This window comes from Phyllobates terribilis, unplaced genomic scaffold, assembly GCF_046119375.1.
Source record: "Phyllobates terribilis strain yellow unplaced genomic scaffold, ASM4611937v1 Scaffold_8__6_contigs__length_399053987, whole genome shotgun sequence".
Taxonomy (NCBI): domain Eukaryota; kingdom Metazoa; phylum Chordata; class Amphibia; order Anura; family Dendrobatidae; genus Phyllobates; species Phyllobates terribilis.
In genome coordinates, this window is record NW_027362768.1 from 150,470,246 (window position 1) to 150,497,778 (window position 27,533).

At 43.5% G+C, this 27,533-nt stretch overlaps 1 protein-coding gene across 1 annotated transcript in view; it reads left to right on the forward strand.

Annotated features, from left to right (window-relative positions):
* The window catches only part of AGBL4 (AGBL carboxypeptidase 4), a 2,899,935-nt gene that overhangs the window by 1,313,528 nt on the left and 1,558,874 nt on the right, over positions 1–27,533 (forward strand). Inside the window, exon 5 of the mRNA XM_073642636.1 lies at positions 5,837–6,053. Coding sequence (XP_073498737.1) covers positions 5,837–6,053 — 217 coding nt within the window. The remainder of the gene's footprint in view (positions 1–5,836; positions 6,054–27,533) is intronic.

The following is a 27,533-nucleotide window of genomic DNA, read 5'->3' on the forward strand; positions in this document are numbered from 1 at the left end:
TTGGTGAATTTGAAACAATAAGGGCATCTCTACTGTCCAGCTTTTCTAAATATATTTTCTATGAAATACTTTGGACAGAGTTCCAGATGTAAAGAGTTTGGCCCATCTGGGCCAAACATGGAATATGTGTAGGATATGCCTTAACTGTCCAACAGTTGATTGTTACACCACTGGGACCCTCAATTCTCTATTCTGACTGCGAACCAAGACGTGTTTTCGAGAAAAATGCAGGTCCAAGCAGTGAGACCCTCATTTACCAGTCATTTATGACATATCCTATCGACATGCCATTATTGTCCCAGATGGATATCCCCCTTCAAGACTTAGCTGGTGACTATGTACTGAGCGTATGAGATAAGGAATGTCCTCAGAAGCCGTCTCCTTCGGCTCTGTCCCTGCTTTCTGCTTACAAGGATAACTATGCCTGGGTCCTACAATATGCATTACAACAGGCAGAAAAATGGAAGGTGTCGAATAAAATGAAAGCGTTCAGTGCCAATTTCCTAAACCAATATTTACATTCCTAACGCGGCTGGGTTACAACCTGCATTTCCCCAGTCATGCCTGAGAACCACACGATCTGCTGACTCAGAGAAGCGATCCTGACTATTTAAACACATAAAAAACAAATCACAATCTCTTTTATTTAGCAGGTCTGTGCATTTTATGCCAAGCTTATGGGAATAATCCTAGAAAACGCCGCGCCACTGGCATCCAGTCATTGTAAATGCATTCACAATAATACATGACCTCGTTATCAGGTTGCTCATTAAGATGATGATATTTTACTTCTATGGAAATGAATTAACATTTGCAGTGTGAACGTCTAGTGGAGAGAAATGCAATTTGTGTGGAAATCTTCAGTCCATATTAAAAAGAAGAAATCAGGAAAAAACAATGCTCTCTGTATTACCTAGTGAGGGCTCCGAGAGGGCTGTGCCTGGCAATAGGATTCATTGTGCCTCTTCATGCCCTACAATGGGCATATTCATTTTGCCAGATGTGTTTCTTTAAAATGTAAATATTTTTCAACAAATAAGGTTTATTAAAGGATCTTATGCTCCAATAAAAAGTTGCCCAAGGACTAGTTGACTAGTTGGACAGGCGGATGCCCAGCGGCTTCTCCCTGCAGCGTTTCAGAGTCAAACATGCCTTGCTGAGTTCATACAGCCAGTGCCTGATATATGCTATCCGTGGATTGGCCAGCTTGTATTATTTATCAGGTTCACTTTAATTGGCAAAATGTCTCGCACCACCTGCACCCTCCTACAAGTTAACTTTCTTTTGGAAGAAGCAGGATTGAGTAAATTGTAGATTAAAAACTTTACTGGGATGTTCTCGCTGTTGCAGATTTCAGCTTTCAGCAGAATCATCAGCAGTCAGACACTGTAGGAGAATGAACTGTTTTACTTGGGACATACAGCAATCAGTATCTGCATCATCATCATCATCATCACATGGAGGATTACAGGAAGGAAAAGACACAAAAAACTGAGAGGTCATACAATACAGTCTAGAACAGGGATGTCAAACGCAAACACACAGATGGCCAAAATTAAAAACTTGGACAAAGTCACGGGCCAAACAGTGTACAGTATAATGGGCCCCACATAGTCCTCCATACAGAATAATGGGCCCCACATAGTCCTCCATACAGAATAATGTGCCCCACATAATCCTCCATACAGAATAATGGGTCCCACATAGTCCTCCATACAGAATAATGGGCCCCACATAGTCCTCCATACAGTATAATGGGCCCCACATAGTCCTCCATACAGAATAATGGGCCCCACATAGTCATCCATGCAGAATAATGGCCCCACATAGTCCTCCATACAGAATAATGGCTCCCACATAGTCCTCCATACAGAATAATGGGCCCCACAAAGTCCTCCATACAGAATAATGGGCCCCACATAGTCCTCCATACAGAATAATGGGCCCCACATAATCCTCCATACAGAATAATGGGTCCCACATAGTCCTCCATACAGTGTAATGGGCCCACATAGTCCTCCATACAGAATAATGGGCCCCACATAGTCCTCCATACAGTATAATGGGCCCCACATAGTCCTCCATACAGAATAATGGGCCCCACAGAGTCATCCATGCAGAATAATGGCCCCACATAGTCCTCCATAAAGAATAATGGCTCCCACATAGTCCTCCATACAGAATAATAGGCCCCACATAGTCCACCATACAGAATAATGGATCCCACATAGTCCTCCATATAGAATAATGGGCCCCACATAGTCCTTCAAACAGTATAATGACCCCACATAGTCCTCCATACAGACTAATGGGCCCACATAGTCCTCCATACAGAATAATGGGCCCCACATAGTCCTCCATACAGAATTATGGGCCCCACATAGTCCTACATATAGTATAAAAAGCCCCACATAGTCCTCCATACAGAATAATGGGCCTCATATAGTCCTCCATACAGTATAATGGCCCACATAGCGGTGGTGGTTCTGGTGTCGCGGGCCAAATAATACCACCCTGCGGGCCAGATTTGGCCCACGGGCCTGTGTTTGACATAAATGGTCTAGAGGGTTGATCAACAAACTGTAACAGTTAACACAGCACCAACTGCTGTCCTCTCAAGATATTCCCTTCACACAAGCCTGCAGCTATTGTACAGTGGGTGCGGAAAGTATTCAGACCCCTTTAAATTTTTCACTCTTTGTTTCATTGCAGCCATTTGGTAAATTCTAAAAAGTTCATTTTTTTCTCATTAAAGTACACTCTGCACCCCATCTTCACTGAAAAAAACAGAAATGTAGAAATTTTTGCAAATTTATTAAAAAAGAAAAACTGAAATATCACATGGTCATAAGTATTCAGACCTTTTGCTCAGACACTCATATTTAAGTCACATGCTGTCCATTTTCTTTTGATCCTCCTTGAGATGGTTCTACTCCTTCATTGGAGTCCAGCTGTGTTTAATTAAACTGACAGGACTTGATTTGGAAAGGCACACACCTGTCTATATAAGACCTCACAGCTCACAGTGCATGTCAGACCAAATGAGAATCATGAGCTCAAAGGAACTGCCCAATGAGCTCAGAGACCGAATTGAATTGTGGCAAGGCATAGATCTGGCCAAGGTTATAAAAGAATTTCTGCATTACTCAAGGTTCCTAAGAGCACAGTAGCCTCCATAATCCTTAAATGGAAGAAGTTTGGGACCACCGGAAGTCTTCCTAGACCTGGCTGTCCAGCCAAACTGAGCAATCGTGGGAGAAGAGCCTTGGTGAGAGAAGTAAAGAAGAACCCCAAGATCACTGTGGCTGAGCTCCAGAGATGCAGTAGGGAGATGGGAGAAAGTTCCACAAAATCAACTATCACTGCAGCCCTCCACCAGTCAGGCCTTTATGGCAGAGTGGCCCAATGGAAGCCTCTCTTCGGTGCAAGACATATGAAAGCCTGCATAGAGTTTGCTCAAAAACACATGAAGACTATGACTGAGACTATGAAAAATAAGATTCTCTGGTCTGATGAGACAAAGATAGAATTATCACCAAAAAGTTCTAAGCGGTATGTGTGGAGAAAACCAGGCACTGCTCATCACCTGCCCAATACAATCCCAACAGTGAAACATGGTGGTGGCAGCATCATGCTGGTTTTTTTTTCAGCTGCAGGGACAGCACGACTAGTTGCAATTGAAGGAAACATGAATATACTAAGTACAGAGATATCCTGGATAAAAACCTCTTCCAGAGTGCTCTGGATCTCAGACTTAGTCGAAGGTTCACCTTCCAACAAGGCAATGACCCTAAGCACACAGCTAAAATAACAAAGGAGTGGCTTCAGAACAACTCTGTGACCGTTCTTGACTGGCCCAACCAGAGCCCTGACCTAAACCCAATTGAGCATCTCTGGAGAGACCTGATAATGGCTGTCCACCAACGTTCACCATCCAACCTGACGGAACTGGAGAGGATCTGCAAGGAAGAATGGCAGAGGATCCCCAAATCCAGGTGTGAAAAACTTGTTACATCATTCCCAAGAAGACTCATGGCTGTACTAGCTCAAAAGGGGGCTTCTACTCAATACTGAGCAAAGGGTCTGAATACTTATGACCATGTGATATTTCAGTTTTTTCTTTTTTAATAAATTTGCAAAAATTTCTACATTTCAGTTTTTTTTCCAGTCAAGATGGGGTGCAGAGTGTACTTTATTGAGAAAAAAAAATAACTTTTTAGAATTTACCAAATGGCTGCAATGAAACAAAGAGTGAAAAATGTAAAGGGGTCTGAATACTTTCCGTACCCACTGCATATTCCAAGGCCTTCTTGAAGTCTGTAAACAAAACTGTGTTTGGCTGTGTGCCCACTATGCGTTTTTTAAGCATTTCTGCAGCGGCAATTCCGCTGCAGAAATGCTTTAAAAATGCTTGGTAGAAGGTCTGCCATGTTTCCCAATGATAATCCGCATTTGCTGTGCACATGCTGTAGAAATTTCCGCTGCGGATTATTTTTGCGGAAAAATCCGCAGCACTACCAATTATTTTGCGGAATCACTGCGTTTTCGCCGCCATTGACTTGCATTGGACCACATGGAATCCGAATCACTGCATCTGTACATGCGGATTCCATGTGTTTCAATGTGCGGATGATACCCGGGATTGGAGAAGAGGAGACTCTCCTCCGGATCCGGGTACCATATACTTACCTTCTGATGGCCCCCGGTGTCCTTGTCTCAGCTTGCCGGCAGCTCGCGGTAGACTAAAGGACCTGCGGTGACGTCATTTAGTCATGTGACGGGTCACGCTGTAAAGTACATATCTATATTCATGCTATAGTTACTTCATTTCTGTTGCTTGCTTCTAAAATCATGTTATTATTAGCCTGTGCATGGCATACATTCTTTTATTCTTTTCTCCTGCTTCACATGCAATTTTCTCACAGGAACCTTTTCTCTCAAGAACTTTCTATGAAACACCCTGCTCCTGTTATCTAACTAGTCTGAGCCGAGAGGTATAACCTTGTAACTTTCCATCATGTGCCGAACTAACGACAACATGACCATATGTGTGTTTCCGTAATAATTGTACTAACATTGGTTTAAGCCTGTAGTATTGCTGTAGGTGATTGGCTATTGATATACTCAAAACAATATATAATGCTAAGTAGAATAAACGGGGGTTAGAGATTCTCCGGATCCTCCCATACAGAGCTCTGTCTCCGTCTGGCTTTCTGTTGAATTGCGCAATCAACCTTGTAACATAATAATTTGACACTCACTTGGTCAACCGTGATGGGTCATTGCTGCCCTCCCTCAACAACGCGACCGCTGACGTCGGCAGGTCCTTTAGTCTACCGCGAGCTGCCGGCAAGCTAAGACAAGGACACCGGGGGCCATCAGAAGGTAAGTATAGATTTATTTTTTACCATTCTTTACGGTCACACTATATGAATCCATGCCGGTTGCATGGATTTATATAGTGTGACCAAGTTGTCAAGCACTTTCCAAGTGATGCTAAAATCGCTTGGAAAGCTCTTGTCAACCCGCATGCGGAAATGCATGTGAAGAACACTTCCCATCCGCATGGTACTGGCAGGAAAAACGCATGTACAATCCGCATGTACAATCTGCATGTACAATCCGCATGTACAATCCGCATGTACAATCTGCATGCGTTTTTTCTGCCAGGGATATGCAGAAACGCTAAGGAAAAAATCCGGAGCATTTCTGCATCATGGGCACATAGCCTTTCGGTTATGTGATGCCCATAAACAGTGCCAGTCATTTCCCCTTGAGCTGTGACTATTATAAAGCCAAATTACTATTTAAACGTTGTTTCTTTATTTCTTTACAGGCAGAGACTGCCTTCCAAAAATGTCTACTACTATCGCTGCCCAGATCATCGCAAAAACTATGTCATGTCTTTTGCCTTCTGCTTTGATCGAGAAGACGATGCTTACCAGTTTGCTTACTGTTACCCGTACACGTACACCCGCCTGCAGCATTACTTGGAAAACCTCGACAGAATGAATCTGGACTATGTACGCAGAGAGCTGCTTGGCTTAAGTGTGGTGAGTACCTATGGCGAGCCATTAGCTTTTGATCATAAGAACGTTATCGTTTTATTTTATTTTAGCACTTACATTACAATACAGCATTAGAGATTGTACAAGAAGTGAAGTAGCCTGATTAAAAAATCTTATTATGACTTTATTTTTGTATCTGAGGAGTCATCTGATGGATTATCTAAGTTTAAAGGGTTTTTCCCAACATAACATTTAAGTCAAGAAACATTGACTCTAGTGGGCCAACCATTGGATTCCCATTGCCATGTCCCATGATTTGCGAATTATACAGTATTGTACTATTATTGTATTGTAGCTATTATACGGCTATGCAATCAAGTTTGCCTTCTGAAGTTTATCCTGTCTTTCTCCCAGTAGTTTAGCTCTGATGCATGTAACCCCTCCCTTCTTCTTCCTCAGTTAGTATTGAGTTAGCCATATGTAACGCCAATGCCGGCGTCCATGCATGGTCCCTCTCCCTCCATACTCACCACTCCGGCCGCATGGTGGTGTCCCCGGTTCCTGCTGTGGTTTTCTGCTTCTCTGGGACGGTGCAGGTCTCCAGGCGTCATGCATAGTGCGATCGCTCCCTGATTCTTAAAGGGGCAGTGTGTGTACATTGGAAATGCCCCCAGTCAATAACTGGGAGGCAGCACGTATATAAGGCACCCTCCCCTGTAGAAACGTGGCTGAGCACCCCCTGTAGATTCCCAATTTAGTGTGTGTGCATCTAGTATGTTGCCAGGTCCCTGTCCAGGAGTCCTTGAGTGTTATCTGTACTAGAACTTGTTCCTGAAACCGTAGTACCTGAACTTGAAACCGCTCCTGCAGTACCTGAACCTGAAACCGCTCCAGCGGTACCTGAACCTGAAACCACTCCCATGGTATCTGAACCTGAAACCGCTCCGGCGATATTTGAACCTCAAACTGCTCCGGCGGCACCTGAACCTGAAACCGCTCTGGCAATACCTGAACCTGAAACCGCTCCAGCAGTACCTGAACCAGTACCCGTGTCCGCCCTGTCCAGTGACCCAGAATACATACCGTCTATACCGGCTCTGATATCTGTTATACTAATATCCAAATTCTGTCCTTCCAGTAACTTCGAGTCTGTGTCTGTGACTGTGTTCCGTGGGCGTAATACTACTCAGACAACACAGGGTGAGGGTAAAACAGTGTGGCAATACTTTATTGAACCACAAAACAGGCAATAAACGCATAGAACAGTCCCAGCAAATACTCAAGATGGTACAACATTACACAGTCTCCCCCTTCTGCTGGCCCAATGGGAATAGAACAGCTGCGACTTTGGGTCTTCCAGTGCCAACTACCTCAACCAGTGGCCCCCTGCAGGCGCCCACAGAGAGACGGTAGTGGCAAGCTTAGGAAGCTAGCATTCTATTGAGGTACAAGGCCTGGAGACCCGAGGGTCCCATCCTGGCCTCTCTGAGAGTTTCCATGGGACCAGATGACCGGTTGGTCCCAATCTGGCTTTTCCGAATGTCTCCATGGGTTCCAGGTGACCGAAGGGTCCCCCCTGTCAACCCCAAACAACATATCCATGGGGCAAGGTGACTTCATCGTCCCAACCTGGTCTCCCCAAATGTATCCATGGGCTGTCTGAGGGTCAGTGGAGCAGATCCGTATCTTTCCAGTCAGGGACATATACCCTTAGGCCAGAATCATGTAGAATCCAAATCTGTGTCTCTTTGGTTAACGCCATGCTTCCAAGCTGATTCTCTGAGAGAGTGTGATCTTGATTCTCCTTGAAAAGTCTGGCTGCTACAGAGGCACATGTCCTTTTAAGTACACATCCACAGGTCAAGGGTTAGGGATGATATTATTCCACAGGGCTCAGATCTCATTGTTTGAGCTAATCAATTTACATAGTTGGTATAGCAGGGGGCTCTTTAAATCAACATTCAGCTGGCATTAGTATAATATGTAATTAGCATATTAACAAACATCATTGTTTACAGACCCAAGAGGAGACAACGATCAGGGTTATACAAATACTGGTCTGTCCTTCTTGAACAGCCACAGAAATGCACATACATTCACAAGTCAACAGAAACACAATAGTGTATTTCTCTTGGCTTAACAAATCTAGATGTCTGGCTGATTAAGATTAGACGCTGTATCGTCACACCATCATTCGCTAGAGACTAATAAGCGCAATTTTATAAATTGGTCATAAATGTTATTATAGTTCTGTACCTTACAGAGTCAATGGATTTGAATGTAGCTGGAGATGTAGTAGTAATAACCACATTATAATAATGTTATTCTTCATGTTATGCCAAAGCTTCAGTGGCACTTTAGAGAGCCAAACCTCTAAAATAATCTGGCCTTTTCATAAAGTAATCCCATACTGATGTGTCCATTGTTACCAGTCAGAAATATCATTAAAGAGTATCTAAATAATCAGAGTATGGACTTTCCTTGTCTGATCCTCTCCCCCATTTTCAGACAGGGAAGGTCTCTAAGGGTAGGGTCACACAGTCTTTTTCTCTCCATTTGAGAATAGTTGTCTGATTATTTTGAGTTTGAGCAGAATGGCATCAGTTTTTCCTTGGACGTGGAGAGAAAAAAAAAAAAAGTTTCTCCACTTACCAGTACTTCATTCTGTCAGTTTGTGAAAATCGGATCACACACGGATGTAATCCGAGTGAGGTCTAATGTTTTTAATGGACCCATATATTTGCATTGTCGATTTTGATCCAACACTCGGACCAAAATTGGGCCACTAGGTCCTAGGAAAAAATCAGATATGTGCACAGCCCCATAGAATATCATGGATACGAGTGCTATCCATGAAAACTCCTTTTTGTCCAAGACAAATTTATATTTCTCTATTTTTCATTCATGTTAGACATTTCTTATATCCTACAGTCTATCGCACGCACTGTCAGGATTTCTTCGGTACCATCGCCAGGAGCGGGCAGGCATGTGACCTCAACTATGCAATTAGTGCACATGCAATCACATGCCAACTAGACAGATATGTCTAGTCAGAATGTGGCCGAAAGTATGCAAATCACATTCTTGCAGTCACATGATCGTCCGCTCCCGATGCCGTCACTGGAGAATTCTGACTGCACGCGCTGTGTGTGCTGGGAGGGTTCACAAGTCTGCAGTCACATAGATGGGGTACAAGTCTGCAGTCAAAGCCTGGACAACGCTTTAAAGTCCTACATGTTAGGCTCCATATTTTTTCTTAAGGATGTTATACTGCAGCTTGTTTTGTCTATCTATTCTGCATTAAAGCGAGGTACAAACCATCTTTTTCTTGCCAAAATCAGACAGATGCTTTGCTTTTTTAGTACAATACAGACAGTAGTTGTTTCATGCTATGTAATAGGATGATACCCATAATGAACGGTGCCGATAACATCGCACATCACTTTGAATTTCAACTAAATATTCTCACAATACCGTTCCTGTGAAATCCCTCTGCATTTTCCTTCTAGAAGGAGAGTATTTAAAATGATAAAAGATAATTATATCACATTCCCGTCTGCGTCTCTGCTGCTGATTGTGTGGTGACAAGCTCTGTCAAAATGGTAAAAGCAAAGAAGGAGCAGTCAGAACATGTGTTACAGTGTAAAGAAGACAGAAGGGAGCTGTGCGCTCAGATCCCCCTCCCTTACCTTCCAATGTCGCAGGCAGCTGCACTGCATCATGGGGCTGGATTTGCGATTTCTCGTTGTGGGGGGTATATCACGCAATCTAAACAATTCTTCATTCTAGACTTAAGAGTCATTGTGCTTTGGTCATATATCTGAAGGGATAGAATTGTAACCCCAAGCAGGGTAAGTGTCCTATTTGCACAAGAGATGCAACAATTAACAAAAAAATAAATAAATAAATACAAATAATATGAATCTCTATTAGGAAATATGGTTAAAAACAAGCAGTAAATAACACAGGATCCACCATTTACAATAGGTGATGTCACAGCTCACCTCCTCCTCCTCCTGTACAATGATTGATAACACCTCTGTATACAGTAGATAACACAGGATCCACCATTTACAATAGGTGATGTCACAGCTCATCTCCTCCCCCTCCTGTACAATGACTGATAACTCCTCTGTATACAGTAGATAACATAGGATCCACCATTCACAATAGGTGATATCACAGCTCACCTCCTCCTCCTGTACAATGACTGATAACACCTCTATATACAGTAGATAACACAGGATCCACCATTCACAATAGGTGATGTCACAGCTCACCTCCTCCTCCTCCTGTACAATTACAGATAACACCTCTGTATACAGTAGATAACACAGGATCCACCATTCACAATAGGTGATATCACAGCTCACCTCCTCCCCCTCCTGTACAATGACTGATAACACCTCTATATTTAGTAGATATTACAGGATCCACCATTCACAATAGGTGATGTCACAGCTCATCTCCTCCCCCTCCTGTACAATGACTGATAACTCCTCTGTATACAGTAGATAACATAGGATCCACCATTCACAATAGGTGATGTCACAGCTCACCTCCTCCCCCTCCTGTACAGTGACTGATAACACCTCTATATTTGGTAGATATTACAGGATCCACCATTCAGAATAGGTGATGTCACAGCTCATCTCCTCCCCCTCCTGTACAATGACTGATAACTCCTCTGTATACAGTAGATAACATAGGATCCACCATTCACAATAGGTGATATCACAGCTCACCTCCTCCTCCTGTACAAAGACAGATAACACCTCTACATACAGTAGATAACACAGGATCCACCATTCACAATAGGTGATGTCACAGCTCACCTCCTCTCCCTCCTGTACAATGACTGATAACACCTCTGTATACAGTAGATAACACAGGATCCACCATTCACAATAGGTGATGTCACAGCTCATCTCCTCCCCCTCCTGTACAATGACTGATAACTCCTCTGTATACAGTAGATAACATAGGATCCACCATTCACAATAGGTGATATCACAGCTCACCTCCTCCTCCTGTACAATGACTGATAACACCTCTATATACAGTAGATAACACAGGATCCACCATTCACAATAGGTGATGTCACAGCTCACCTCCTCCCCCTTCTGTACAGTGACTGATAACACCTCTATATACAGTAGATAACACAGGATCCACCATTCACAATAGGTGATGTCACAGCTCACCTCCTCCCCCTTCTGTACAGTGACTGATAACACCTCTATGGAACGAAATGTATTGGATATTTTAAACTTTTTAAAAAAATTAAAAACTAAAAAGTGGGTCGTGCAATATTATTCGGCCCCTTTACTTTCAGTGCAGCAAACTCACTCCAGAAGTTCAGTGAGGATCTCTGAATGATCCAATGTTGTCCTAAATGACTGGTAATGATAGATAGAATCCACCTGTGTGTAACCAAGTCTCCGTATAAATGCACCTGCTCTGTGATAGTCTCAGGCTATGTGCCCACGATGCAGAAATGAAGCAGAAAATTTCTGCAGCGTTTCTGCATCTCCCTTGCCAGAAAAAATACATGCAGATTGCGCATGCGTTTTTCCTGCAGAATACACGCGTATTCACATGCGTATTCACATGCGTTTATGCATGCGTTTACGCATGAGGACTACAAGCACTTTCCAGGCGATAGCATCACTTGGAAAGTGCTTGACAACTAGGTCACACTATATAAATCCATGCAAACAGCATGGATTTATATAGTGTGACCGTAAAAAATAAAGCTATACTTACCGATCCCTCGCCGCGTGTGCTGCCGCGTGTGTTGTCGCGCTCCTTCCGGGTTGCCGGCATATCGCGAGACAGCCTGCGGTCACATCACCGCGACGTCATCTCAGGTCCTGGAAGGTAAGCGCTGCAGGGGCCGCCGGACAGGTGAATATAAACTTTATTTATTATTTTATTCTTATTTTCACAGGTACAATGGTACCCAGGTCTGGATGAGAGTCTCCTCTCCTCCAGACCTGAGTACCATCCACACATTGAAACGCATATAATCCGCGTGTACAAATGTACAGACACGGATATTATGCGTCTCAATGCAAGTCAATGGTGGCGCTTCCGCTGCGCTTCCGCAAAATTAATGAACATGCTGCGGATTTATGAGCGCTGCAGAAACGCTGCGGAAAAATCCGCAGCATGTGCATTGACATTGCGGAATGCCATTGGGGACCATCAGGTGCAGATTACCATGCGTTTTTGATGCGTTTCCGCTGCGGAAATTCCGCAGTGGAAACGCATGAAAAACGCATCGTGGGCACCCAGCCTTACGGTTCTGTTTCAAGTGCAGAGAGCATCATGAAGACCAAGGAACACACCAGGCAGGTCCGAGATATTGTTGTGGCGAAGTTTAAAGCCGGATTTGGATACAAAAAGATTTCCCAAGTTTTAAACATCTCAAGGAGCACTGTGCAAGCAATCATATTGAAATGGAAGGAGTATCAGACCACTGCAAATCTACCAAGACCCGGCCGTCCCTCTAAACTTTCATCTCGAACAAGGAGAAGACTGAGCAGAGATGCCGCCAAAGGCCCATGATCACTCTGGATGAACTGCAGAGATCTACAGCTGAGGCAGGAGAGTCTGTCCATAGGACAACAATCAGTCGTACACTGCACAAATCTGGCCTTTATGGAAGAATGGCAAGAAGAAAGCCATTTCTCAAAGATATCCATAAAAAGTCTCGTTTGAAGTTTGCCACAAGCCACCTGAGAGACACACCAAACATGTGGAATAAGGTGCTCTGGTCAGATGAAACCAAAATTGAACTTTTTGGCCACAATGCAAAACGATATGTTTGGCGTAAAAGCAACACAGCTCATCACCCTCAAAACACCATCCCCACTGTCAAACATGGTGGTGGCAGCATCATGGTTTGGGCCTGCTTTTCTTCAGCAGGGACAGCGAAGATGGTTAAAATGGATGGGAAGATGGACGAAGCCAAATACTGGACCATTCTGGAAGAAAACCTGTTGGAGTCTGCAAAAGACCTGAGACTGGGACGGAGATTTATCTTGCAACAAGACAATGATCCCAAACATAAAGCAAAACCTACAATGGAATGGTTCAAAAATAAACATATCCAGGCATTAGAATGGCCAAGTCAAAGTCCAGACCTGAATCCAATCGAGAATCTGTGGAAAGAGCTGAAAACTGCTGTTCACAAACGCTCTCCATCCAACCTCACTGAGCTCGAGCTGTTTTGCAAGGAAGAATGGGCAAGAATTTCAGCCTCTCGATGTGCAAAACTGATAGAGACATACCCCAAGCGACTTGCAGCTGTAATTGCAGCAAAAGTGGAGCTACAAAGTATTAACTCAAGGGGGCCGAATAATATTGCATGCCCCACTTTTCAGTTTTACATTTTTTAAAAAGTTTAAAATATCCAATAAATTTCATTCCACTTTACGATTGTGTTCCACTTGTTGTTGATTCTTCCCCAAAATATTAGAATTTTATATATTTATATTTGAAGCCAGAAATGTGGCAAAAGGTAGAAAAGTTCAAGGGAGCCAAATACTTTCACAAGGCACTGTACCTGTCCAGAGTATCCCAGGCTCCGTTTCCTTCCCTTGTGTCCGATGCCCTCTGCTGTGCTCCGCAAAAGGTTTTACAGGTTTCCCAGAGTGGATGAATGACATCTTCTCCTTAGACCTTTTGAAGGTCCATTTAGACATACACCTGTGTCTTGGGATTGAGACTATCGTGTTCCAAGTTTGATTTGATCCATTACCTATGCTTGTTGTGTTTTCAACTTGCATTCACCCTTTCTGAGTTCCACTTCATCCGTCCTGCTGCTCCGGAGATTCCAGTTTGTGCCAAGTCCTCGTTGTCCTTGTGCCTTGCTGCTTGCTGCATTAGTACCTGGTGTCTGTGTGCCAACCCAGACTTAAGGCTTAGAAGATCCACCTCACCTGGGGAGCCTAACAACTAAGCTTATCTTCCAGCCCAAGGAGGTAATCACATGCATTACATTTTTCCTTGATAGCATAAGTCTACAATATATATGTTATCATAGCAGACGTCACTTACATGGGCATGGTCCAGCCCTGTATGTAATAGCGCATCCATCTGGACGGAGAGGTATATTGCATAGGGATCTCCAGCTCCAATGGCGGCTACCGTTACAACACTGGAAGTGTAGTAGACGGACAATCAAGGTTTGGAGGAATTAAAGTGACCAAAGATAGTTGTTTCAAAGCACCCTAAGAATTTTGGGATCTATCGTTATCAATACTGTCATGTCCCATGATTTTGGAATCATACAGACAGTATTGTATTATTATTGTCTTGTTTATATTGTGCTGATTTGTTGCTATGCAATAAGGTTTGCATTCTTTAGAAGTTTGTCCTTCCTCTCTCCCTGTCTCTCTCTGATGTAGCTCTGATGTCAGTAACCCCTCCCTTCTTCCTCATTCACTGTCTATCAGCCATCTTAGAAGCCCATGTGTTTGCAGCTCTGGTAAGAAAAGTCGTTTTTACCTGCCGTATGTATGCATATCTACAAGAATTCAGCTGAAAAATAAACCTTCTTCTGGAATCTTCATACGCGCCTCCTGCAGTCGAGTTTAAGCTATCTGAGGACATCACTCTGTGTGAGTAACGGTTGCAGGAGATAGCCTAGAAATGGTATCTCAAGCACCCTACACTTGCAGCTTAGTTATGAAGTCAGAATAAATTCCATGCATGGCAAGAAGAACAAATAAATCAATTTTGGAACAAATCAAGCCAGACATGTCACTGGAAGAAAGGATCACCAAGCTACGACTTGCCTACCTTGAACACATCAAAGAGAACAATCACTGTAGAAAGACATCATGGTCGGAATAATAGAAGGAACAAGGCAAAAATGAAGACCAGCAACCGGATGGCTTGATACTATTAAGATAATAGTGGATCTACCTAGGCTTGCACTAGATTGATCTTCCTACAGATCGTACATCTATCAAGTCACCATGGCTCGAGATCAATTAAAATAAAATAGTTTGAGGCTTTTTTGATGCGACCCAAAACCCAAAGGCTACTGGCAAATCACACGACGTACACTGGAACTCTGAAAGATTTAGCAGACAAAAAAAAAAAGAAAAATTGACATGGAATTGAGGAAAGTAAGGTTGTTTAGAAATCTTTTTTGAAGGTGCAAATTTTTTAAAAACTCTTGAATTAAAACAATAAAATAAATGAATCGTGTAGCAACTCTTTTCGAATACACCAGTTAATTTCTTCATCTGGCCTCATGTATGTATCCGCATAGACAAAAGTAACTATTATTCTATTATAAAATTACAATTTTAATTGTATTTCGCTTAGAAGAAGTTTTTTGGCAATGTGTTTGTAAGCTTTTCTTCCATCTTGCTGCCTCCGCCGTGATCTAAGACAATGACAGGCTCGCCCATTTTATTTGTGTTCAATTCCCTTTTGTAGTACAGTACATTAAAGTGGCTGTACTAAATAAAACAAGAATATAATTACAAATGTCTTTAAAGAAAAAAAAAATCTTTGATTATCAGTGAACTATTTCATCCTTTGAAAGGCTTCCATTAAACTGATGCAGTTTCTTACTTGATGTATCCGATCCCAGGGGAAATCAGCTTGCTGTGCAAAGCGTTTTATTTGGGTTTTCTGACTTAACTTTCTGCCACAAAGTAACAACAACTTGTGTATCATTGCGGGCTGAATGGCAATAGCTCTCTACTTAATCAACATCAATGGTGTGCTAGTATGATGACCTTAGACTCGTGTATAATCACTCTGGGATGTGCAACCCAAGGCAGAGGCAAACAGATGAAGGCTCAATGCAAAATCTGTAAAGTTCCCTTACTTCCCCACCATCTATAATGTGCCATGTGTCAAAGGGACCATTAGGTACCCAAAGCTGTAAAAGGTGGCTTGAGCCCACCTTTGGAAATAGTGGCCTGGAGCCCCCTTATTTCTTGTGGATGCAAAAGTAGAGGGTGTGGATTTGCGCTGATGTGCTGGAGCGCTGGTGAGATGGCCTCCTTGCCTCCTTTACAGGTTGGTGAAGTAACTTCATATTGAAGTCGTTTGACACAAGGTAAGGATTTAATTCTAAAGACAGGGGTACAGTGTGGACATGCTCTTACACTTTCCACATGTATCATCTCATAGTCCGGCTCATTTCTTTAGTTTTGGTGAAGTAACTTGTAGCACCAACTGGGTCAAAGGAGGAGAGGATGGACCCTACAGATGTCTCAAGGGAATTGTCAGTAATGGAGGGAGTGTCTCTTCCAGAGTATTTATACATTTATGGTGCTCATAAATGCAACTTTGGAATGAAGTGGTGGCCATATATGCACACCACCGCTCCGTTCTTTCTCTATTGGACTACCCTGTACTCTGCTGACTTCAGCAACCCCATAGAGAATGAATGGAGTAGTGACCACATACTGCACATGGTCACTGCTCATCTCATTCCAGGACCCAGCATTAGAGATGAGTGAACCTTTCAAGGTTTGATTCGGTTCCGATCGACGAATTCCCCAATGTTCGCCGAACAGTTCGTCGAACGGTTTGTTGAACATATCCGAACCCCATTGAATTCAATGGGATGCAAAATAAAATGCATAGACAACACCATCAGGAGGGCCGAAAAGCTGCCAAAACAGCTCAAATTAGGGGCAGAAACCAGGAAAAGTGCCATCAATTGACCCACAGTCAAAATTTTATAATGGCACAGCAGCAGTCAGCCATGGACCATGAATGGGGTATCAGGGTCTGGACCAGCATTTACAGCTTTGAATTTAACTTCAAATTAAGACGTAGTGGGTGATGGATCGGTGTAGACCTGCTGTGCTGAGAGCCCTGATACCACATGCAACAGCTCAACCTGCTTTTGTGTTGAGCCACACTCAGGTGGCACAAACATCAGTTTCATAGCCTACTATTGGTAGAAAAATTTAAGGATAGTAACACAGGTAGATGACTGAAAGTAAGTGCAGGCCTGCCGGTCTGGGAGTCATACTGCAACAGGCAACACACATGAAGGAGACTCAACTTGGAGTCTCCAGTCCATGTTTCAAAAAATGATTGCCATACACCACAAAAATGGCAGCAATTTCACCAGAGTAGAAATAGTATAATGGGGACTGACACCCCTTCCTCTACAGGAAACACACCTGATGGAGAGTGAAGACCCAACCAGGAGTCTCCACATTTAAAAAAATATTGGTAATATCAGCAGCTGTAGCAACAGCAGGCACAGAAGCCACGACAAAGGTGTCAAAGACTGAAATAACGCAAGATCAATGCAGCACACTAAAAACTACACCATTGCCTAGCCTGTACAGTCTGCGATTGGGGTGCAAAAGTTGTTGGCGATCCATAACTTGTTCACCTTGATGAAAGTTAGGTGGTCTACACTTTCAGGGGACAGCCGGATGCGATTTTCCATCAGGACACCACCAGCAGCGCTGAAGACATTTTCTGAGAGAACGCTGGCTGCCGGACATGACAAAAACTCCAAGGTGTGACAGGCGAGCTCAGGCCACTCTTCCATTTTTGAAGACCAAAATGCAAAAGGGTCCAAACCCTCCCTAATGGTATTGATATTGAGCTGGAGATACTCCTGCACCATCCTCTCCAATCGTTCACTACATTTCAGACTTGTACTCTGTTCTGCTGGTGTACAGTCTGGTCTAAAAAATGTGTGAAACGACTCACAGAAATTGCTTCTGCCACTTACACTGCTGCTGCTAATGTTTTTACACTAACAAATTGACGTTCCCAGAGTTGTAAGTTTACAACTGCGATGCACACTGTGTGCCTCACTGCTGTCTTGGGGAAAACCACTCTTAAAGTTGTCTGCAACCTTGTTTCAATACTCCAGCATGCGAGCTTCCCTCTCGAGGGCAGGAAGCATCTGGCAAAATTTACTCTTCTACAGTGGATCTAATAGAGTGGCAACTCAGTAGTAAGCAATATATTGAATCCAAACAATACGGGGATCATGTTGCAGATAGTGCAGCAAGAAGGCACTCATGTGTCGGGCGCTTCTATGATGTCCAAATCCATGGTGTGTTGGTGGCAGGGTAACACTAAAGCTTGCTTCCGCCATCCCCTCCCACCAACCACGGACAACAGAGAGGGGATCATTATCCTCTTCATCTCCTGACTGTTGCGCGCCCATCACCTCTTCCTCCTCGTCCTCCTCCATTTGTTCCTCGGCTCCTGCACCTTCGCTAACAGTTTCTCTGGTACCATGAGCCCCGCTCAATTGCTGTAATTCACCGTCCCTTGGCACTCGCCTGTGCAACGAAAGTCTGGAACTTAAAGTTATTGTTTTCCCTTCTGCATCATCCTCTGTTTCCTCCTCTTCCTCTTCTCCTTTCGCAGACTATTAAAAGTCTGCTCCATCATGTAGATGATCGGAATAGTGATGCTGATGACGGCATCATCAGTGCTAACAATCTTAGTAGCAATTTTTAAACCATGCAGAAGAGTGCAGAGGTTAATCTGTGCCCACTCTTCAAACTTGATTTGCACCACGTCCGTACTGCGTTGGCCCAGGCTATGCAAAATGAAATACTGTATCAGGGCTCGTCGCTGCTGCCACAGTCACTGCAACATGTGCAGAGTGGAATTCCACTGTATCGGCACATCGAATATCAACCGGTTAACTGTTAGAGCCAAAGACATCTGTAGCAATGCAAGTCGATGACCCGTGGGGTGCGAATGGCGAAAGTGAGCACACAGCGACCGTTCTTTCTAAAGCAGCACATCCAGGCAGGGATAGTGGTGGAGAAGTTGCTGTAAAACCAGGTTGAGGACATGAGCCATGCAAAGCACGTGTGTGAGGTTTCCCCAGCGCAGGGCCGCCATCAGGTTCTCAATGTTATCACACACGGCCTTCCCTGGCTCCAGGTTCAGTGGAGACAGCCATTGCTCAAACTCGGCCTGGATAGCTGTCCATAACTCTTGAGCAGTGTGACTGCAATCTCCAAGGCATATTAATTTTAACACTGCCTGATTGCGGTAAGCCCTGGCTGCGCAGTACGGAGGTGGGGGGGATTCTCTGTGCACAGTTGGAACACGTGTCTCATTAAGGCACAGGTTGAGGGTGCAGGTGGAGGCCCTAGAGGAGGGGTAGGAGGCTGAAGCAGTGGAGTAAGTGTTAAATACAGAGGTTTGTCCCGAAAGCATTGGGAATTCCAAGACTTGTGGAGCAGCCCCTTCCCCGCCTGCCATCAGATTCACCTAGTGCCCAGTAAGCGAGATGTAACGCCCTTGGCCATGCTTGCTCGTCCAGATGTCTGTGGTGAAATAGAGAAGTAATGGCAACTGGGCAACTGGTACTGGGGGACTGTGACTGCCATCAGCTTTCGTAAACCGTCTGTATCCACTAGGCGGAAAGGCAGAATTTCTGTGGCCAACAGATTGGAGATGGTAGAGTTCAGGCTCTTAGCTTTGGCATGTGTAGGAGGAAACCATCTTTTACGTGACAACAACTGCGGGACTGAGGGCTGGCTGCTGTGCAGAGAGAGGGTGGAGTAGGGTGAACACGACAAACTGCTGCACCGTGAGTGAAGGGAAGAGAGAGCTGTTATGGTGGTTTGAAAAGGATGTGGTGTGCTCTGTGAAACAAAACAGCAGGCATGCCCACTTCCATAACAACTGACGGGCTCTCACTCAGCCCGACTGGAGCAGGTAAACAAGTGGAGGTTCTGTGGCCGGAGATTGTGTGAGAACACTTGCCACGGTGATGGAGGAGGAATAAGCAGCATATGCAGTTAATGAGGCGACTGGTGGTTGGCGAGGCCCTCTAGTCCGTATTTTATTGCAGTGAGATTCTCAGACTAACGGTTGTTGTTGTTGATCGCGCATGTGCCGGTTCATGAATGTATTAGTCAAATTATTCCAATTTCTGCCTCTACTGAGTTGTTTTTTGCAAACTTGGCAGATAACGTGAGTTGGGTCATCCATTGTCCCAAAAAAGGCCCAGACTAGCAACCCTTGCCGCCCCTGCGAACTGCAGACCCCTGACCACAGCACAGGGGTTAACGTCTGGTGACAAGGGTCTGGATTCTGCTTGGGCTCTACTTCATCCAGCCCCGGATCCAACAGAAAAAAATTTTGGGCATCAGTATAGATGCTTTCCTCCTCTGCAGTCTGTGAATCTTTGGAGCAGACCTCTGTTGCCCATGGCATAGAATGTGTGAACAGCTCTGCAGACTCGCCCATCTGGGGTTCCCCACAGTCATTTGGGAGGTTGGACTCCTGGCTGAAGCAAAACTAGTAGTACAAAATATCTATATGCAGGAATATTGCCTGTTTTCTTTAGCACGGTAGCAGCACAAAGAATTTATATTTTGAAATGTGGACTCTTGTATGGAACACAATGTTGGCACAAAAGTATTAAAAGCTGAAATGTGGCCTTGTTTCAGGACCACGCTATTAGCAGAAAGAATTTTCAAATGTGGACTTCTGCCTGGCCAAAAAAATTACCAGCACCAAATACTTCTATGTACTAATGTGGCCTTATTTCACCGCCACACTAGTAGCAGAAAGAATTTAGATTTTCAAATGAGAACTCCTGCCTGGCCAAAAAAATTACCAGCACCATATATTTCTATGCACAAATGTGGCTTTGTTTCAGGACCACGGTATTAGCAGAAAGAATTTAGAGTTTCGAAGGTAGACTCATGCCTGGAGCACAATATTAGCAGCACAACAGAGTTATATGCTGAAATGTGGCCTGGTGTCTCTGGACCCCACTATTAGCAAAAAGGATTCATCTTCTGGAAAGTCGATCTCCCAGCCACACAGGATCCTATCTATCTGAACTAGCTGACTGACAATCATCCAGTAGCAGCTTCAGGAGAGGCCTCTCTGCGCTGTTACACTGACAAAATGGCACCAAAACAACGTGTCCGCTCTTTATATGGAGAGGGACATGTGACTTCGGCAGCCAATGACACAAGCCCTTGTGTCTGGACATTGTGGATGGTTCCTGCGCCCTGATTGACTGCCAGAATCTCCACACATTACGTTAAGAAAAAAAAAAAATTAAGAATAGCAGTCCGCTGCTCCTCTGACCTCTCCTCACCCCATCCCCTCATGAAACACGTTCCCCCGCTCATCATACAGCACCACTATCCTAGACAAAGTCCTAAAAAAACAGTTGTGGAAACGTGATCATTTACCGCACTTGGGCCGATTTTTGCCGATTTTGAGTAAAAACGCTCGGGGGTACGAACACGAATCCGAATGTGCAATGTTCATGCCGAATGTGAGATTGGCGAACGTTTTCCGAACAAGGTCGCTCATCTCTGCCCAGCATCTGGATCCTCACCAATACGTAAGTTGTCACCAAACCTTAGCGGGTACCAGTCCTCCAATCTATATCACAGATATATGCATTGAAGTGACAGATATCCTACTAACAATCTTTGTGCATCGCGCTTCATTTTTGGCAAGCTGAAAAATAGGATTCAGATGTCATGGACCGAAAGTATTGACAATTTGATCTTTTACTCCAAAAACAATGGAATCAGTCAGCACATGTATTTCTTAATTAAGAATGGTATTACTGAGGCATAAAGAGGAACAAAAGGGTGAGTCAACCTGAAAAAAGCAAGGAGACTTCTCAATATGTTTTGTACAAAAATACAACTCCAGCAAATTAGGAACATGATGGTGAGAGGGTTAATATTTGCAGCAATGATATTTTACTGACTGGTTTCCACTTGGTAACAACTCAGTTCAATCATCCATTTAAGGGCCATTACCAGTCAGATTAGGCAGAGCAATGAAGTGCCAAGACAGGACCTGATGGGAATATAAATATGCCCTGTATGATATATGCTGCTGGAAACATACATCATAATTCAGTCCTCGCGTTCCCGGCTTCTCCTTCTCTCGGTTGCTAATTTTTCAAGTCTTCAAACAACAAGATTAGAGCTAAATCATTGTAGACAATACCATAAAGGAAAAGTTTTAATTTGAAGAATTTTCTAAACCTGTGGTCTCCAACTTGGTGGAAAACTGCAACTTCTTGGAAGCCAAATATATGCTGAGAAGAAATAGCGGACAGATAGATGGTAAAGATGAGCAAGTCAATATGATGCAAACCTTGAATTTTGCAAAAAAAAAAAAAAATCAAATTCTCAGGAATCCAATTTTTTTTATGCACTTTGAGCAAATTCAGCAAAATTGGCAGGTGATCTGTGGAGGGCCGGGGAAGGGGTGAATAAAATTAACGGGAGTCTGTTAGCACAGAATGACTGATCAAACCAAGGCCGTGGCATTGCCAAATATTTCAATGCACTTTCCCACCTATTTGTTTTCCATCTATTTCCGATCTTCTCTGGTCAGAGCTGTCAATCAAAGAAGAGGGGGTGGAGATAGATGAAAAACAAGTAGGTGGGAAGGTGCACTGAAATTGTGGCCAGGCCTAGGGTGCACAAATCGCCTTTGTTTGGTTTGAACAGTCATTTTGTGCCGACAGACTCTCTTTAAGGAAGTGAGATGCAGCACAACACCTTTACTCATTCTGTCCTCTTCTTTACTTGTTCACCATCCATAATGTCTTCTTTCTCCATCTTCATTCTGCACTGGGGCACCCGCAGCCAAGTAGGACATGACACCGCATGAGCTGGTGGGAGGCTGAGCTGCGATGTGAGAATTTTTTTCTTTAATTTACTTTTATTTTTTTTTACCTTACTTTTACTTTGTTCCTGGGTCTGAAGATACTCCAAAGCATAATAGGCTAAATTTGATGAGAATTTCCTGGGCAAATTTAAGTCAACTCTCAAATTTGAATTTTGGCAGATTCGCTCATCACTAAATGAATTGTAATATGAATCCAGATTTCATGGAAACACATAGATTTGCATAGGAGCTGTATACACAAAACGGTAGTGGATTTTTAGTAAATATTATTTACAAAGTTGCTTTGTATCTTTTTTTATTTTGCAATATATATGTTGGAAAATCTATACAGACATTTAATCCACCTCTGCTTGTGTTTTTCTCAATAAATATGTGTGATTTTTTTTTTTCTTTTTTGAGACGATTGCAACAACTCCTAATCCTGATCTTGAGCGAGTGTGACAAACAGCATGGAGACACATCTGGTGTTACCGCAGTTCATTTTGCGCCTTTCTCATCTAGGACGCGGAGCACACCGACCTTACGCAATATCAGCTGCAACTTCCAGTCTGTTTGATCTCTGCCCTGAATAGAAAAGATTTTTTTTTTTTTTGGTTTTCAATCGAAGGGAATTTATAGAGCAACGTCCCCGTTTTTATGAACAAATCCATGTGAAACATTACATGGTATCAGATTTTAGTATTCAGCAGAAATCCGCTCTCAGGGTCCACAGAAGACTGCTCAAGTAAGCATTTTTAATGCAAAGTAAAGGTCACATTGCTGGAGTCTGCTTTCATTAATCCTTTGTGCCCTTAAAGCAGATATGATTGTAGCTGGAGAAAAAAAATGATTAAAAATGAAAGCCCTTGAAATTCATGAAAGAGAACAGTTTAAATGTTTTTGGTCCAAGTGTTTAATTTTTAACAGCTTAGCTGGTATTCGATGCGTTTTGGCTTTGCACCATTGCTATGAAGGGCGCTGCGTATATGCCGTGTGTTATCAGATGATGGCGCTTAAAAGAAAAATACAGGCTCCTCTTGGTGCTGGCTCCCAATATTGCATCCCCGTTCATCAGGGGTGGACCCAGGCAGTAAGGACCACCATGCAAGAACAATTTTTGGCCCCTTTCTCTCCAATAAAATGCCATTCACTAGTAATTATGAGCCAATAATTTTAAGGAAATATGGATTTAAGGGGTTGTCCAGGACTTTGATTTTAAAGGTGGTTCCTTTGGATAAGTCAACAATATCAGATCAATGGGGGTCCAATATCTAGCACCCCCTACTGCTCATCTGTTAGCAGGTTCTGAGTAGCTGGAAGGCTGGAAGTAAGCAGTGTAGAAAGCCAACATATTGCAGCTCCATACTCCGTGTAGTGGCCATTCTCAGGTACTGCAGCTCATTTACTATTAAAGTGAGTGGAACAGATTTGCAATGCCAAATGTATAACGCCATAACTGACAAAAAATGAATTGCATGCAGAACTTTAGCAGGGATTGGATTACAATTAGAGATGAGTGAACCCAAAACTGTAAAGTTCGGGGTTTGTACTGGACACCTAGTGTCCGGTGCTGAACTCCAAACACAGACTTCTCCTGGAAGTCCTTTTTAAAGTTTGAGAATCCAGGGAGGAAAGAGAGAAAGAAACAGAGAGAGAGAGATTTTCCACCTGCAAAGTTCAGGTCACCATTAATTTATATGGAGCTTGGGTTCAGGTTCAAGTTTGGGTACAGTGCTGGTGACTGAACCAAACTTTGGACTAAAGTTTGGTTCAACCCAATGAACCCGAACTTACACTAGTCTGCTCATCCCTAATTACAACCAATCCACTGCAAGGCTGAGTATTGTAGTCATAGGAAATTCCCTTAACAGCACATGGTTTGTATCATCTAGAGCAGGAATGTCAAACTCAAATACATAGAGGGCCAAATTTTAAAGCTTAGACAAAGTCGCGGGCCAACCTTGATATTTATTAAAAATGTCTACAATTGAGGACGTTTTTCCTTATCATCAAATATAATGATGAACCTTTTCATAAGGAAACAAACTTAAAGATGTTGTCCCACCAACAAATTACATTTTAATTAATAGATATTAGCATATTGGAAGAATATAATATGTTATGTAAGAGCAGTAAAAAGCATATGGCTCAATGGCCTAATTTAAATAAGTAATAAAAAGAATAAAATACCTTGATTTATACAGATAATAAAGTATGATGCCAACAAAAGTGCCCCCCAAGCACAGTATGATACCCTCACAGTGAATTCCTCCATAGTACCCTCCACACGAACAGTATGATGACCCCACCATCCTAAATCCTCTCTACAAAGTATGATGACCCCATCACAGTAGGATTCCCCAACTGTAATCTCCATACAGAATAATGGGCCCCACATAGTCCCCCATACAGTACAATGGCCCTGTATTGCCTTCCATACAGTATAATGGCCCCACACAGTCCTCCATACAGTATAATGGGCCCCACATAGTCCTCCATACAGTATAATGGCCCCACACAGTCCTCCATACAGTACAATGGCCCTGTATTGCCTTCCATACAAAATAATGGCCCCACACAGTCCTCCATACAGTATAATGGGCCCCACATAATCCTCCATACAGTATAATGGGCCCCACATAGTCCTCCATACAGAATAATGGGCCCCACATAGTGCTCCATACTGTATAATGGGCCCCACATAGTCCTACATACAGTATAATGGGCCCCACATAATCCTCCATACAGTATAATGGGCCCCACATAGTCCTCCATACAGAATAATGGGCCCCACATAGTGCTCCATAAAGTATAATGGGCCCCACATAGTCCTCCACACAATATAATGGGCCCCACGCAGTCCTCCATACAGTATAATGGGCCCCACATAGTCCTCCATAAAGTATAATGGGCCCCACATAGTCCTCCACACAATATAATGGTACCACACAGTCTTCCATACAGTATAATGGGCCCCACATAGTCCTCCATACAGTATAATGGGCCCCACATAGTCCTCCACACAGTATAATGGTACCACATAGTCTTCCATACAGTATAATGGGCCCCACATAGTCCTCCATACAGAATAATGGCCCCACATAGTCCTCTATACCATATAATGGGCCCCACATAGTGCCCCATACAGTATAATGGGCACAAATAGTCCTCCATACAGTATAATGGCGCCACATAGTCCTCCATACAGAATAATGGCCCCACATAGTCCTCTATACAGAATAATGGGCCCCACATAGTCCTCCATACAGAATAATGGGCCCCACATAGTGCTCCATACAGTATAATGGGCCCCACATAGTGCTCCATGCAGAATAAGGGCCTCACATAGTCCTGCATATAGAATAATGGCCCCACATAGTCCTCTATAGAGAATGATGGCCCCACATAGTCCTCCATACAGAATAATGGGCCCCACATAGACCTCCATACAGAATAATGGGCCCCACATAGTCCTTCATACGGAATAATGGGCCCCACATAGTGCTCCATACAGTATAAAGGGACCCACATAGTTCTCCATACAGAATAAGGGCCTCACACAGTCCTGCATATAGAATAATGGCCCTACATAGTCCTCTATAGAGAATAATGGCCCCACATAGTCCTCCATACAGTATAATGGCCCCACATAGTCCTCCATACAGAATAATTGCCCCACATAGTCCTCCATACAGAATAATGGGCCCCACATAGTCCTCCATACAGAATAATGGGCCCCACATAGTCCTCCATACAGTATAATGTGCCCCACATAGTCCTCTATAGAGAATAATGTGCCCCACATAGTCCTCCATACAGAATAATGGGCCCCACATAGACCTCCATACAGAATAATGGCCCCACATAGTCCTCTATAGAGAATAATGGGCCCCACATAGTCCTCCATACAGAATAATGGGCCCCACATAGTCCTGCATACAGAATAATGGCCCCACATAGTCCTCTATAGAGAATAATGGGCCCCACATAGTCCTCCATACAGAATAATGGGCCCCACATAGTCCTGCATACAGAATAATGGGCCCCACATAGTCCTCTATAGAGAATAATGTGCCCCACATAGTCCTCCATACAGTATAATGGCCCTACATAGTCCTCCATACAGAATAATGGCCCCACATAGTCCTCTATAGAGAATAATGGGCCCCACATAGTCCTCCATACAGAATAATGGTCTCACCTGGCGTCACCCTGAGGGCCAGACTTGGCCCGCAGGCCGGAATTTGGCTTGTGTTATCTAGAGGAACCTCATGACAGGTAAAGCTGTACTGTGAGTTTGCACCCAGGATGTCGGTGTTGCTACAGATTTTATCTGCTTTATTTGTAAGCAAAAAGTAAGTATTACGAGTATATATAATTTTTTTATTTGTTAAAATAATCAAGACGTTCTAGGAAATTTAGATGTAATAGATATTGATTGACTTTGTCTGTATTGCCTATAGTCTTCAGCTGATTATACAGGAGGTAATTGTCAGACGAAAGTTTGTTTGGCAGATAGCTGTCTCCCCAGACTCCTCCATAATCATTTAGCTCATGTAATTCAATGGGCAAAGAGGAGAAAGCCGCTGCCATACACCACAGGCACAGCTTATATTCCCTGAAAATTGGGCATCCAACTGATTGCTGATCCTTCTCACCCCAGCTGAGACAATAAGGATTTGTTCATCACAGGTGGACTTTTTCCTATACGAATTAACATTGCTGATGGCAAAATAGAAGTGTTTATATTCCACCGCTAGTCCTGACCAGCAACACGCCCAATCCCACATTGGAATACACAGGTGTAAAAATGGCACCGGGCGTCCAATCTCATTATTCATCACAATGATGGAAAACAAGGAGGTAAACATAATACTGATTTGGAGG